The 16,385-nt window shown below is 35.0% G+C and overlaps 1 protein-coding gene across 9 annotated transcripts; it reads left to right on the forward strand.

Moving 5' to 3' along the window:
• Positions 1-2,058: 2,058 nt before the first annotated feature.
• Positions 2,059-16,329, forward strand: LOC113768466. 9 transcript variants are annotated; one of them, XM_027312833.1, is made up of 14 exons: positions 2,059-2,158; positions 3,132-3,282; positions 3,362-3,412; positions 3,548-3,818; positions 3,903-3,977; positions 4,060-4,118; positions 4,221-4,356; positions 7,485-7,581; positions 7,679-7,745; positions 9,365-9,463; positions 13,847-13,936; positions 14,410-14,564; positions 14,884-14,985; positions 15,720-16,329. In XM_027312833.1, the coding sequence occupies exons 4-14, from the start codon at positions 3,566-3,568 to the stop codon at positions 15,832-15,834; spliced, it is 1,248 nt and encodes a 415-aa protein (XP_027168634.1). In that variant the 5' UTR covers positions 2,059-2,158; positions 3,132-3,282; positions 3,362-3,412; positions 3,548-3,565; the 3' UTR covers positions 15,835-16,329. The 9 variants fall into 9 exon arrangements, with proteins under 9 accessions (XP_027168634.1, XP_027168635.1, XP_027168631.1 ...); XM_027312834.1 differs by having other exon boundaries at positions 3,132-3,271; XM_027312830.1 differs by lacking the exon at positions 3,362-3,412.
• The last annotated feature ends 56 nt before the right edge of the window (positions 16,330-16,385 follow it).

Below are 16,385 nucleotides of genomic sequence, written 5' to 3' on the forward strand. Positions count from 1 at the left end.
ATTGTTTAACTTTAAAAAATCTTGGAGAAATGTATATATGAATAAAAAATATCTCCTTAAGCAATAAACAAATTGCTGGCCATTTAGTGTCAAATATCAATCACATGCAATGCTTATTGTGACATATATTTTGCACTCTCACTACTGAAAGTTTCTCTAGAAAAGAATGTCCCTATTATACATAATTAATTACTAGCATAGGATGAGCAGGATGAGGTTTTTTTTTTAATTTGAATATACTAGGGGGAGGGTTGGGTTGGGTTGGGTGGTACGGGGGAGGGAGTGTAAGGAAAAGGTCTTGGGTTCGAGTCCTCCTGTTTACACTAAAAAAAAAAAGAACATACTACAAGATGTTTTCAGTAAGTTTGGAATATACTACAGGCAGGAAAATGTTTTCAGTAACTTTTGGGCAACCAAACACGGGAAATTAGGAAAATATTTTCCTGGAAAACATTTTCACCCGAAACAAACGGACCCTTAGTGCAAGTATTTTTAAATCAAAGGGCAAGAATTGGTTAGTGGCATACAAGAATGGGAAAAGAAGGAAAGCAAATGAAAAAGGGAAGAAAAAGAAAACAAAGAATAGAGAATAAAGAAATACATAAATAAACGAGGCACTAGAGGTAGTTTTGTCCAACGCATTAAAAGAGGCCCTTAAGTGTCTATAGAAAAGTTCAAGAGGGTAAAATGCAACTCGAATATGTAAAAGCATGACATGTGAAAAAAAGGGTGTTTTAGTTCATTGATCAGAAAAAAGGGTGATAAGATTGTACGAACATCACTAAGGAGTACGTGGACATCATTGCCTATAAAAATTCAATAAAAGGTTTTACCATAATGTTATATAGGTATTTTAGTTCGTCTAAAGTAATCGAAATAGGAGTGAATAAATTAATATAGGTCTGATCTCAATTGATTTTAGAGCTGTTAATAGGATTGGGTCAATCTAACTTAACCCATTTACCCGAAAAAAAAGTTCACTAAACCTAAACTTTAATTGGATTGAGCAGAGATTGGGCATAAATATTAGGACCAAACTAAATGTGAGTCAAGTTTGAGTCATATTAGACTCAGGTTCAATTAAGATCCGACTCATATATAAGAATAATTATATGTATATAATAATATCTATAATTTATAATTATACATATTATGACATAAAATGTTAATAATTTATATATAAATTTATATTAATCCATAATTATAAAATATGTTATATATAATTATTTATTTAATTATGAGTTTGGGTCAAATCTGATTTAACTCCAAAATTCATATAATAGTATGAAGTGAGTTTGAATCTCTTAATTTAAATACGAAATTCAAAAGTTCGAAATTTTAAAATTCATCTAATTTATAAGCAGAGGTTAGTTATCAGAATCCGATTCAAAATCCTCAATTGACACCCCTAATTGATTCTCATATTTGCACAAATTGATAGTTACAAAAGCCATCTCTCTCTCTCCTAACCGACTCACCGAGAAAATCGCAATGGAAAAATTCCTGCCGGGACCCGAAAGAGCAGCATCGGAGATATGAAGAGGCTATGTTGCCCTCATGTGACAATATTCATGGTAGAAATCAACCAAACTTAAACCTAGAGAGAAAACGACCTTCAAAAGGCTTGAAATGGCGCCATATTTGATTCCTACAGGTAGCATTAGGGGAAAAAAACAAGTAAACAAAATAACCAACAAGGCTAAAACTAAATTAACTCTTTTTTAAATCCACCAACTATATTTAAATATGTTGACCAGTTGTCTTTATTACTGCCAACATCCTATAACAACTCTCCGTTATCAGCAATCAGCTCCCCTGTATTAATTTATATGTTTCAACTTTTCTTTGTGGTAATCTAATCTAATACTACCCATTGGTTTTAATTAATAAATAATTTTGTACTAATTTATACTGTTTCAACTTTCTTTGCGGTAATCTAATCTAATACTACCATTAGTTTTAATTAATAAACAATTTTGTACTATATAGCAGAATATAGGACAGGCTCCACTACTATTTAAACAACACCAAACAAATAAAGAAAGAAGTGTGGCTCGCTCGCTTGCTTGCTTGCTCTCTAGTATTTCTGATGATTACTAGCAGCAAAACTATTGCTTTGCCCACACTACTTATCAAGAATTCCACTCTAAGTTGAAAGGTTGAGACTTCTAAGACTCATCATATGTTTCTTTCTGTTACTGTGTATGTATGTTAGATCCACCACCTTATTTCCTCTTCCATTTCTACCATATGCTCTCAGAATTCTGCTGCTTCAGGCCTTCAATAGGAAAAGAAAATAAGAAAGGTTGAATTATCATTTGATTCAATTCTGGGGTTTCTGAGTTTTACAAATTTCAAGGGAAAAATTGTTTCTTTTTGGTTTTTAACTGGCTTGTTTTTCATGGGAATATTTGTTTCCTCTGACAAGTTTCTTTCTCTGTCAGGTATTTTTATAGTCCTTGACTGTGTCAAATTTGAATTTCGTGTTCTCCAATTCTTTGTTTGCACGTGTACTTGTGTTAGGAAGATGAAGACTTGAGGTGGGTTCATTGAGAATTATGGGTTTTTTCAATTGAATTGGGCGTCATTGAATTTCTATCCTGGGTTTGTGGTTGGTTTTCAACTTTTCCTTAGCAACTGCTTCACCTGCAAGTTGCAACGCCCACTTGAGATTCTTTATGATTTCCTTGTCTTTATGCTTTCCACGGTTAGTATTGGAATGGAATTTAGTGAAAAGCTGCAAATCAGATGAGCATTTTTGATGACCCTTTTCTAAAACCAACAATAGTGTCCACCCGTTTTGGTTAAATAAACAAGAAACTTGGTTTTACAAAGAAGATTTTGAGGGGAAAAGGGAAACTTTTGCAAAGGGCTTTGCTCCTTTTTGTTTGTTTGTTTCTCTTTTTCCTTTCTTTGTGAATTGGCATTTCAGTTGCATTACAAATAGGCTCCTGAAATACAAGTTGGATGGGAAATTATAAGCGTAGCAGCTATCAGTTATTTTATTTTGTCACGTCTTTCTTGTGATAATATTGCTTTCCGAGGTCTTTCGTTTCTCCCCCCCCCCCTTTTTTGTTTGCATTTGCCTTTCTAATAGATTAGATTTTTTTTTTTCTAAAAAATTTGTACAGAAGGTACTAGAGAATTTGACGGCTGAGTTGATTCTCTGATCATTAGAAGACAGGTGAGCTAGTCGATCCAGTTTTCAAAGATTATTTACTCGGGTGCGTGAAGTCTGGACTGGACAGATTGGTCCTGGCATCAATTACTGGTATATTGCTCGTGAGTAGCCAACTGTTTGCTGGTTGTTCATTTAATGAATTGTCAACTGTTTGACTTTTAATTGGTACAAAATTTTCAGATCTTCCTTGTGATTGTCAATGCAATCTTTAGGCTGCATTAGCAGAGTAAAGTATAGCATCATACCTAACTCGGTCTTAGATTCGTGCACTTTCATAATTTTTTTCTTGTGATCTTCAAGTTTAGTAGTGTTTTCCCTGTTTTCTTTATGCTTAGAATGACAATTCTGAATGCTTATTGCTTGCAGTAGTGGATACAAAAAGTTATGGGATGCCTGGTATCAACACCGAAGGATACTGGTGGAAACCGAAGGCGGCCTGGAAATATTGGAGAAGTTTCTGTGTTTGTTCCTGGATTGCGGATACCAAAGGCTGTGGATTTCTCTCAAGCACTTGGTGACTACTTGTCCAAAAGCTTAGTGGAGCGCCTTTCTGCCCTTAGAACTAGAATAGTTGTCATGGCTGGCCAAGAAGCTCCTACAATTACAAGAACAAGAAGGAGAACTGCCACTCAGCATGGTTAGTTTCACCAAGTTACATTTATGTCTCATTTTTATTTCTGTTGGCCAACTGGTACTGATGCACCATTGGCTGTCTCTACAGGAGGTTCTACACTGGCTGATCTTCTGCAGGCTCTTGAAGATTATTTGCCAGTGCTTTTGGGATTAGTCAAAGATGGTATTACACATTGGATACATGACTAAATAGAGACACACATTCTGGACATGTTCCTGAGTGTTTGTTATATTGTTTCGTGCAGGAAGTCCATTACAGCACAAAGTGCAGTTTGTTTGGATCAATCAGGAGGATGACGATGAGGTGAGATCTAATATTTATGCTTGCATATCCGGGTGTATGAGATGATTAGTGCATTGTACTCTCCACTGTGCTTACTCGTACTGCAAATTGTTGATATTCCAGGAAACAGCAATGCATAGCGCTTGGTATGAAGTATTGTCAGTTTTGCACTTGATGGCAATGCTGTCACTATCTCAAGCCAATTTGCTGCTTCTGCCGAGGATTTCAGCAGATGGTTATCAGCCAAAGGTATCAGAAGGTATGCATTTATGCTTTGGTCACAATTGCATGAAATTGCAAGTAAATCAACAGAGCACGTTGGCACCTAATCAACACAATGAATTCTGAAGCTTTTGAGGTGTTGTAGATTTCCTTATCTATATCAAGTTTCAAGGAAGTCATGCTTTTGCAGTCACTTTTCTTGATCTCATTTCATTAGCCAAACTGATTGCTTCGTCATTTTTGGGATCTATACGCTACACCTTCTGCTTCTTGTCGACTGTAGATATCATTGTTCACTGATCAACACTTGATGTTGGATGATTCCTTAGAGATACTTTGGTTCTTTGTGTTCAAATATCCTACTAAAGTGAAAGAATATTAGTATGATTTTAATAAAATAACTCAACTTAGATGCAATTTTGTTGTTAAATCACGAAATGATGGATACATTTGTTGGAGGCCATGGCACATTACCATGTGATGTGTTATTGCATTGGAAAACATGTGTAATGGACAGGAGAATCAGTTAATTGTACAGATTAGAAGTTATACTGAAGTTCAGAATACATTTAAATCATAAACCATTTATTTAAGGTCTCAATCGAACCATGCTTGTATTCCATTTCTTGAGTTCTTTCTTAACTTTGCTTTGTCTTGAGCTTTGAACAACAGCTTGACTCTAGTCGTTGTACTGTCCATGTTTAGGCCCTTTTAACATGTCCAAAATGAGTCTTAAGCAACATAGACTAAGCTGTATCTTCTATTCTAGGTTTCCCATTACTTAAAACATCTGAATACAACTTCTGTCAGATTTTTGAAAAATTTGAAAAATTTAGAGAAAAAAGTTTTGACTTTTTGTTAACTTTGTTTTGCCATCAACAGTTGTATTGTAGCCGGTCGTACAGATACTTTTTTTTTTTAAGTGAAAGTTAATTTACATGGTTGTTAACCATACTTGAGTTGTTAGTAAAATAGGCAAAAGTGAGATGTGGTGCAACCATAACCCCAAATACCAAATATAGCCAAATAGGTAGCTTTGAGTGAAGTATAAGTAAATGGAAAAGAAGGAATACCTATTTCATATGATCTGATTTTAGTATAAATTGATGCTGAAAACTTGCCAATGCTAGAAAAGAAGCTGCAGTAATGACTGTAACATGCAAAAGTATCTAGTGCATGTGAAATGTATACTCACTTCTTCTCCCACAGCAGAAGCTGTAAGCACTAGGCATGACTATAAATTAGATCTAACACGATTCCAGATAGAAGAACTCCAGTCATTTCAATTTGTTTGAAGTTCTTGTAGCAATGGTGGCATGATATTCTGTGAAGATCTTCTGAAGCTCTTAATTATGTATACATTCACTACATAGTATGAGATTTCTTTTCAACAATAGCAGCCACCAACTCAAATCATCATACACATGACACTGTACAAAAGTCTGTTTCTAGGAGCATTTAATCTACAAATGCTAGAAAAATTCTTATGCCTCTTTTGAGTTACAGCTCTGACTACAAAAAAGCAACAATGAATTCTTCCGGAAGATCAAAATGAAATTTGATCAATATCATACATGAAAAGGAGATTTGGTCATTCAATTATTAGCTTGAATTAGCAGTTAGAGAGTAGGTAAACCTTCAGTTTAATATCTTTTCTTGTAATACGGCAAAAGCTTTGAATTCTTGGATTGACTATGTTGACCTTTGGGGAAAGAGTTACCCCTACTTTTTGAGGTGATTGAAGCTTTTAGACTAATCTTGGTAATGGGCAAAGTATACATTTTGGATAGAATGTTACTTACTTTTACCTTCTAAAATAATGGTTTTGTTCATCATTTTACATTCACAAGAAACAGAAAGTGAAAAAATAAAAAAAAAGAACATTTAAGAAATGCGGAAAGTCTGAAACATAGTAAAAACCCAAAACAGGATTCAAAACACTTAAAGGAGTTACAGGAAGGAAGCTAGAGAGGGGCCAAGTTGTTAGAAGAAAACAAGTACAGAGGCAGGGACGATAAGTTACAGAAAATGCACTTTCCAGTCCTGACACTCATCTCTTGTGCCACTGCCATGCCTCCTTCTCCACTAAATTTGCCCCTCTTGTAAACATACTATACGCATTCACCCATCTCATCTAGCCATCGCATAACTGTCATAGCTTGTGGCTTGTCTCTTTTGTACTTTTCATGTTTCAATTTTATGTTTAAGGGTTATTTTAGACTTTTGACATCTTTTCTACACTCTGGGAATTTCTTGCCCTTTCTCTCTTTCATTTTTGTCTCCCTTCATCCTGAATTGTTTCTTTCATCATTTAGAGTTTTTCCTTGGCCATGAGTTTAGTTCTCTCTCTCTTGTTCGTGTGTTTTTTTCCCTTGGTTTTGCTGCATTGGCTTTTTTCCTTAACAAGTGAATATGAGGGGAATCTCTTTTTGCAATGTAATCCTGTCAGTCTGACCAATTATGGATGGTTATCACCAATGTATGAATCTGCTTAATAGTGAAATTTATCAAAGCCGCTACATTGTCCACTATAGCGAGCAAAGTGACGTTAAATGTTCAAACTGAATTATATCCACTGCAATCTTCAATAGCATGTTCTATCTGGTTGTCATGTAGGAAATGTAAATCAATGTTCTTGATGATGGATAAAGAATGTGAAGTGTGGGATTTGATTTCAAGGCACTGCATGATCACTATTTGATCTTTTCACACCTTGCTTTTGCAGCTTGAGATTTAAAATTTCTGTCACAATATAATCTTCTATTTTTCTTCTTCTTGTTGGTTGTATGGGCAAGCTGTTCCGTGTCCAAATTTTACTTTGACATTTTCCTTGTTGTTCATGGGTGTTTGTCACTCGATGATGAGAAGGATCAATGCCTTTTCTAAGCATCAACAACGATGCCATGGCACCATGGAATAAATAAATTGCACTATATTGGTTCTGGTATGGCAAATGCTTTGATCACATATGATCATGTCAGAAGATGCTTCACCATATAATTGATTGTATGCAATATTTTTGAATGCTTTCCTGAAGTTTGATGCATCTGTCACTACTCTTGGGAGTCAAAATACTTGCATACTTGTTCCATGGATCTATTTTCTGTCAAATGCTTCTAATGGATATTTCCAGTTGTGCACCAACCTGTTTCTTATGTGTAACAGAGAGCAGACGATGTTGTATTGATGTCTTCCTAAAAGCAGCCGGATATCTTGATTGTGCTGTTCGACAAGTTCTCCCACAGTTTCCCAGTGAATTGAGGTTTAGAATCTTTAACTTTTCCAGTTAAGTTCCATTTTTTAATTCAAACCAACATGAGAGATTGAAGAGTTTAATCTTTTCAACGTATGTGTTGTAGGAGAAAATTACCAGTAGACCTTGCAGAAGGAGTTTTACGAGCACTTTGCCTTCAAGCATTAGGACAGGTATTTCTAACTCAGTGTACATCTTACTTATATTAGCAAAAGAGCCTTGCCATAGAGATTCGTATTATTATAAAAGCTTAATCCAATAATGCATCTTTACAATGCTCTTGTCACTTAGATAATCCAAGGCCTTGTGTTATTTGCTTTTCTTCTCTAAGGGATGTTTAAAACCACAGCTGTATGAGGTGTCTAATGTATCATGATAGTGATCCTGTGATGATGCAATCACGAGACATTACAATATTGGGCACATGTAAGATTTTTGAGGTTATGCTCATACCAACCCTATGTTAGCTAAGTTATCCTGGACGGCCTAGACAAGTCCTACATCAAATTACACATAATTGATAGTCGTATAAGAATGCAAAGAACTGGTAGAATCAAGCAAGTTGGGCATGTAATAGCAGTAATGGATAAGGAGTTGAAATGCAAATCAGCACCACTACGAAAGGGATATCTTATTATGCATATGGCCTAGCCAAATATTCTAAGCTTCATACCACAAAGTTTGGCATATGGAATCCCCAAATTTCCAAGGAAAAGTACTAATGCTGTCATCAAGGAAAAGTACTAATGCTGTCATCAATTTGCATCTAAATCTCAATAACCGACATCCCAAATACAATTGACCAGACAGCAGTGGCGGAGCCACATTGTTGGCAGTGGTGCACATTCCCCCACTGAGCGATTCCTCCCCTCTATATTTCTATGCACAAATTTTGGAAATTTAGAAGTATTTTGGTAATTTAAGAACTTCTGCACCCACTAACATATGTTATATAAGTTAAATCTAAAATGAATTTATAGTAATTACTACTAACTTTTAATTGGACTACTTAATCTTATGAGGTTTAGATGTATATTGTTCTATATGTTGTTATTTTAATTGTATGTAATTAAAGGGTAAAAAAAATTATTTTAAAATGAAGGAGAAGGGAACCACAGTCATATTTTATAACTATTTTCATTTTATCTAAGTGTTAAGATAGTTCAAATTAGGACCAAGTATAAACGTCACATATGTTGTTTTTCTTTTCTCTAATATTATGTGACAACATTACTAATATTGCATAATAACCATGAAACTTTTCGTATTATGTGATGACATTTCTCAACAATGTATATAAAGATAAAGGTACTCTTGTAAATGGTACAATCAAATTGCTTCATCACCTAAATGTGTGTAAAAGCATATCAATATAGTCATGTCACTTTTTATCGATTTCTAAATGTAGGTGAAGCTAAAATTCTGGAGGTATATGGCCAAATATGAAAATAGAAAAAAAATCTAACAGTACTATTGTTCATGTGAGGTATGAAAAAGTGACGACTTATTCTTAGATATAGTTTTGCTTCATTGGCTTCTTTAAATGGTACAACCAGTATAATGAGGAATTTACTGGAGAAACAAAACTATATCTTCATTGGGTTCTTTTAATAAAAACAAGTGCAGTGTCAATTGTTCCTGGAGATTTTTGTCTAAGTGCTTCTGGAATTAAGTATAATTTTGGTTTTATTGTCAATCAGCTGATAATGTAAACAAGAAATTTTATTTCCCTAATCCCTGTGGCAAATGTTTCTCGATTGGATCATATAATATTTGTCTGATTTCTCTTTAGGGGGTTGATATCCAACTTGGACTTGCAATTGATAGCACTAAGGCCACCCTGGCAGTAAAGCGAAGGCTTGCATGTGAGATGGTGAAATATTGGCAGCAGGTAGGCCTTCTTATACTTTAGCACGTGGGAGCATGGCCTTATATATGGGTCATCTTTCTAATTTGGTGCATCCATGATTCATGTTCCATGCTAATCATAGAATTTGTTTACTATTTCTTTGTTATCAAAAAAATACCTTGCTTATTCTCTGACGTTTTTCAGATGTATAAGAGGTCCATAAGTATACAATTATAGAATCTTCTACTTCCAAGAACCAACCAGCATATTTCACCAGCCAAAAAAAGAAGTCGGTCAAGGTCCTATGATCAATTATTTGAACAGACAGCAATCAAGTCATTTAGTTGATACTTATCATGTAAAAACAACCCCATGAAGATAGAGCACAGATATTAAGCATGTCCATCTTGTTATGGATGTAAGCAATGGTAGTACCAGTAAGTTTCTATGACATGACCAGTTGAAGTTAAATTTTGGTATACCCGTTCATGAATGGAGTGACTATCAATTGTAATGTGTTTAGTCCTCTGCTAAAAATTTGAACTAAGATGCAATGTGGATAGCTGCTTGATTGTCAGTCAGCTTCATAAGCAGTAAGTGTGAAAGCCAAGGCATCCAGCAAAGATACAGTTCTCCATAGATCTTCTATCAATTTTGGAACCTACACAAATTACATCTCAGAAACAATCAATAGGAAGTATGACAATGATTACTGTATGGTACAAAACTACAGTGAAATTCAAAGGGTGTCGGAATAGGAAAAGGCTATTGGTTTTGGCACTATGATGTTTCAAATTAACAGACTAAAGGAAGTTCCAGATTTATGACCCTGTCCCTCTATCAAAAATCTTCCTTGTCTAGTGGATTTGTGGATAAAATAAGGTACAACAATTCAGACCGAGAGAAAATAGAAAGTATATTGAATGAAAATTATGATGTTTTTGGCAAATGCAAGACAGATGACAATAGAGAAAATTTTGTAGGTACAACCGTTCCAAAATCTACAACTGATGTTCTTTGAGTCATGGGCCATAGTAACATTTGGAAGATATTTGTGAGAACTAGAGGAGGAAGCAAGACCTCTATGACCTGTAATATTGTCTGTAGCACCTAAACCAATGACCCATTTGCAAGAGGATGACATAAGATAGTAGGTTTACCTCACATTGTCATAGAAGACGGAGAAGCTGATTTTAATTAGGCTCAGCACTTGTGTAAAATGAGCAAACTTATCAGCGGAAATGAGTATTGTATCTGTAGCTAAGGACATTGTAAATACATGGCTACTCTCTTGAGTTGGAATAATAGCAACCTGGGAATGCTATTGAGGTTTCTCTGAAGTAACCATATGCATGCTTTTTCGTCAGACTAGGAGTTTGACAATGATAGAGATTCTTGATCATCTTGTCCTCAACCACCAGTCCTACTGCCTTGAAATAGCTCTGATACAATAGTACTGAGAGAAATTATCCTGTATATTTTCACACTTTTAAGATGTACAAGAGGTCTATATGTGCACAAATGCAGAGTTGGTCTACTTTCTACAACAAACCTGACAGAATCTTATAGTCGTTATAATTAGTCAGCTCAAATCAAGCCTATCAAATTCCTATAAGCAATTTAGGTGGTCAGCGAACAATAAGAACTCTTCCTCCTAGTTAATCTTGGAAAGATGTCATCTGATGGAGTCATTATCATCCCAACAATTTCGTTTTCTTGTTTATCTCACACTTAAAATGGAGAGTATCAGGACAAGGCGTTTCACTCCCATCTTTTAAGCTAAAGCTTTAGTTGCTGGATTCTAGGTAGTGATAACTGGTTAGATTCCATTCCTGAAAGTGCTGTAAGGCATAGGGTTGAGCATACTCAAAAAATACTGATTAACCGACTGAATTCAATTTGAATTCGAAAATTTGAAATTGGTAAAATGGACAGTAAATCAGGGAATTCTGAATTCATAGCTTCGAAGTAGGTAGGAAATTTTTTATGCACTTTTGAATTTGGAATTTCTTATCTTGAATTCACTTTGGGTTTCTGCACTTGATTTCGTGATTATCTATGTCTTTTGATGTATATGTACAGATAAATTGAAGAAACAAGACCTAATGAAACAGCCCCCATTTCCTACCACTACTCATTCCCTTCTTCTCAAATCTCTATTTCTTTTGTTTATTCTCACTGCAACCACTCAAGTCTGGTACCACCAGTCCACTACCTGCCACCAGCACCGGCCTGCTTTCAGTCCTCTCCATTTCCTCCCATTTCTATTTTTGCCCTTTTATTCTTTAGTTGTGGCCCTCATCTTTGAAGTCTAAGCCATCATCCATCGAACTTCTTCCTCTAGTCACCAGTTGCTTAGTTGAATTTGTGACTTGGGTTAATTCATCACATGATCCACAGGGTTGATCAACTGATCAACAAATTATTATTATTATTATCATCATCATCATCATCATCATTATTATCGTTATCATTATCCTTAACTTTATTATTATCATCATTACTATTATCATGATTATTATCATTATCATTACTATTATCATGATAATGATGGTTATTATCGTTATCATTATCCTTAACTTTATTATTATCATCATTACTATTATCATCATTATTATCGTTATCATTATCCTTATTGTTATCATTATCGTTATCATTATTATTATCATTATCATCATTATCATCATTATTATCATTATCATCATTATCATTATCATTATCATCATGACCATGATCATGATCATCATGATTATTATCATGATCATCATCACGATTATCATCATCATCATCATCATCATCATTATTATTATTACTACCTATTTCTGAAAAACGGAACATTTACTGAATTTCTGAATTGGATTCAATACAAATTAAATCAGAATAGAAGAAATTCGAAATCGAAAAAGGTTGAAATCTGTGGGAGTGAATTTTCCGAAATTGCCAAATTCATTCTACCGATTTACCAAATTCGAATTCGATGCTCACCCTTATTAAAGCATTTATACTAAAGCAATAAACTACATTATATCAGAAAAGAAGTAAGGAAACTATCTCATAGCTTGTCGAGGAGGCAGCAAATTGACAAAGAACTGGCTGTTACTTGTGATGCAGAAATAATTAAGCTGCCCCTATATGGATTTGATCAGCAATAAGGCTTCCTTCGGAGTGTTTTTTTCATAAAAATATTTGTTGCATTTGAAGTACTTTCATTTGCTGCTGAAAAGCCAATTGATGCTCGTCACTTAAAAAGTTTTTAATCAATATGCGGTATACTCATAAAGTTATGTCAACTATGTCATTGCTCATACTTTTTCATTTTAGGCATTTTCTTTAATTGATAGAAGCAATTTAAGGGAGGAAGTCTGCATTTACTACTGACTGAGCAAATCTACGAATTAGTCCAGTTTTCTACTTGATGGATATTTTGTCAAGCCTTGTCACCTTCTTTTTCTTCTTTTTACCAGAATTGAAGTAAAGAGTAGCTCCAGTTGGCAAAAGAAGGCTTAGCATACACTGGACTTAAAGGGATTCCAATGTTATGAGCAATAGTCACATAGTCACCTTCTTTTTCTTCTTTTTCTTCTGAATATCAAAGGGATTCCAATGTTATGAGCAATAGTCACATATAAACATGAATAACAGAACAGCAAATGAGTGATAAGTGTTAGCATGCGCCTTGCAAATATACTGCCCTCATATCTCTAGTCTTGTTTTCCAGACTCATCTTTTTGACCTGTTATGCATTGGTAAAATTTAATATTGTCATGTCTTGAAACTTTTATGTGAATACACGGATTTCCTCTTTCACCAACAGACAAGGTGCCTGTTTTATTCGTTATACGTTTTGGTGCTTATAACTTATCTGGACGGGTCGTGTAACTCATCTTTGTATGAGATATGGTTTATGAAGCATGGGGTTGTTTCTGGATAAAACCAGTCTCAAAAGGATGGTTAAGTTGTTATTTAGTTCAATGAGGTTGAATGTACCTTTTTGGTGAATTATAGTCGACAGAGTTTTAGGTTTTAAGCCTGGTTGAACTTTCTGATGAATTTATGTCTTCAACTATGTTCTTCATTCTCTGGATACATTTATTTTACCGATATTGCAGAATTTGCTTTTTGAATAGGAATCTTAGCTTGAATTAACTTCTTGTGGCTATTTTTTGATCTTGTTACATGGTGATTGAATTTAGCAGCCCTTTTCTTGCTTGTTTAATATCAATATGGTTATTGTAATTATCTACTTTGAGCTTCAATTTCACTTTTTCTCTTACTCTGAATTTCTTTTCAGCTTTAAATCTCTATTTTAGTTCTTTTCTTTTCAATTCTGTATTCTTTTGAAAGCTTTGAAGTCATGCAACTCTATCATGGTGAATTCTGATTACTGGGCAACATGAACATTTATCTCATCTTTGTTATTTGTAGGCTCAAGATAATTTAATGAATCTTCCATTATCAAATGGCTGGGGAGAAAAGCATAGACTTTTCACTAAATGGAAGTATATTGAGGCGAAGGTAACTTGTGATTGCCTTTGCTTACTATTTGCGTTTAGTTCCTTTTTCTTTCTAGAGCTTGATAATTTCATTCACCTGATATCTAAATTGGTTGGCAATCTTGGCAAAGACGTTTATGCCAGAGTGCTTTTGTTTCTGCAATTTGACAGTAGATCACTGCCCAGACACTATCATTATGTGGCTGGTAACTGGTTAATATAAAATATAACATAAAAAAAATAAAGTGTTTTGTTGTTTTAAGTTCACCACTAGAGTATGAAAATGGAGATGATGATTTCATTGCCTACTAAAGTTGATTAAGGGCAAAAAGAAACATTTTCCAGAGAGAGAGAGAGAGAGAGAGAGAGAGAGAGGGGAGGGGGAGGGGGAGGGGGAGGGGGAGAGGGAGAGGGGACATTAGGTCAGCAGAGTTGTTATGCTTATCATCGTGGATGTTAAAGCTTAAGTTCGTGCAACGTTGCATTCTTATCCAGGCTGCAGCTTACTATTACCATGGTCTGATTCTTGATGAGGGTAACACAGAAAAATCTCATGGAATGGCAGTGGCTGCTCTGCAAGCAGCGGACGAGTATCTGAAAGAAAGTAAAAAGGCATGTGAAGCTTTTAACCTTGCAATACCTCTATCTAGGTAATCCTCTGGCATCCTTTTTCAATGGATCCAAATATATAGCAGAATTCTTTAAAGTACGTGTATTTATGTCTGTGCATTAGGGTAAGTTATGGTTCTCTTGCCATCCTCATGGTATTAATTTTGGTAGTTCTCCTCTTGCCCTTCTAATTGGAACTGAATGGTTGTACGCAAGTTGAAATTAAAAGGAGAAGAATGTTATTAAGTTAATGAGTCTCCTCTATAAACTCTACAAATTCAACACAGTCATGATAGTTCATTGTGAAGATAGCAGCAAAATGTTTGTTTTGAATTTGACCTGTTGCCATTTCTAATGCAGAAATCCACCTCTTTGGGGAACCATGAAATTCCTCTCTGAGAAAATTCCAAAGGATACTTCTAGCAAGGTGCGAATCAACAGGGATCTGTATTCCCATGAGAAGTAAGTGTTCTTTTTTGCTCACTTTGGTATTTGGTTGGGAGAAGCTGCATTACACATCCCAGCATACAGTGGGGGATGCTGTCTAGGATACCGATCGCAGAACTAACTAATCTTTGGAAAATCATTTCCTTACTAATAGCACTTCAGGCGAGACAAGTAGGAGAGTACATTGTGATTGACACTATGGAACCCACTCTTACATGTAGACTTAATTTGCCATTCTTCTTCGTTTCTTTGCTAAGTAAAGGTAATATGTAGAGGGAGCAAGTTTACATCAGAACATGGATCTATGCTATATTTGAAATATTTAAGTTTAGATTTATTTCTGTTGTATGACTCACAAGGGAGTCCATTTACTATGACCTCCTCGTTTGTCTGTTTCCCTCTCAATCCATGATGTCAATAGCATTTTAGTAAATTTTATCTATTACAGTAATAGTTAACCTTGATCTTTTCTAGCATACTTTGGAAACCATTTCCCATCTGTGTATAACGTTCTGATGCAGCTCATAAAATTCTATTTGGATTCTCATTATGTTTGAATAGCTCATATTTCAGCTTCTTAATTCTGGTACACAAAAATGTGTCGCAGATATATTTCTATGAATAGAGGGTATACTCATGCATTATGCAGAAACATATCAAAGACTACGCATTATGTATAACTCAATTCTAGGTACATTCCACGTTACTTGCATACTAGGTAATACTTACATTAGAAAAATTCATTGTAGAATCATGGAGACAGCGCCAACGCTACCTGATTTTGCTTTGGCCCTCAAACCTGAAGAGTATGGGCTACCAATTGTGGATCCTTCATGGAACGAAGAGAATACAAATAACGGGTAATTCCGCCCCAAAAAGCTTAGAAGGTGATTTAAAACACAACGAATTCATGAGATAGCAGATTCCCAGGCAGACTGGTTAAAGAACACTACCTGGCCATGATTGACCCGTTGAAGAATTATCTACTTGCTGTTTTTCTGGCATGCTCGTCTTTCTTTTCCTACTTTCTTGGGCTTCTTTTCTCTGCTTTTGCCTTGGTGAATCTTCCAATCCCTTTCCCGCATGATTCATCGTTGACCTGATGACGGAGACTTGTACAAAGTAAATTTTGTGTGTAGTCTCCTAATTTCTGGAGAAGGGAATTTTTTCTTTGCCAACTTACCAAATAATTGGTATGCTTCTGTTCAAAAGAAGTGAAGGTAGAATCTGAAATTGTTAATAGAAAACCTCTGTGTAGAAGTCCTTGTTATGTGTAAAAGGTGATGAATATATGGGGAAAAATTTGATACATTATAAAAATCGTCTTTCTTTATAAAAGCAACAAATGGTTGCATACAAGATCAATGTTGCATTTGATTGCTGCCCCTTAAGCTCCATATTGCATTTTTCAAAGT

This window comes from Coffea eugenioides, chromosome 4 (genome assembly GCF_003713205.1).
Source record: "Coffea eugenioides isolate CCC68of chromosome 4, Ceug_1.0, whole genome shotgun sequence".
NCBI lineage: Eukaryota > Viridiplantae > Streptophyta > Magnoliopsida > Gentianales > Rubiaceae > Coffea > Coffea eugenioides.

Coding starts and splice junctions, on each gene's coding strand:
- LOC113768466 (XM_027312833.1), top strand. CDS start 3,566: ATGGGATGCCTGGTATCAACACCGAAGGATACTGGTGGAAACCGAAGG. Junction 4,357..7,484: donor TCAGCCAAAGGTATCAGAAG/GTATGCATTTAT, acceptor TATGTGTAACAG/AGAGCAGACGATGTTGTATT. Junction 7,582..7,678: donor CAGTTTCCCAGTGAATTGAG/GTTTAGAATCTT, acceptor TATGTGTTGTAG/GAGAAAATTACCAGTAGACC.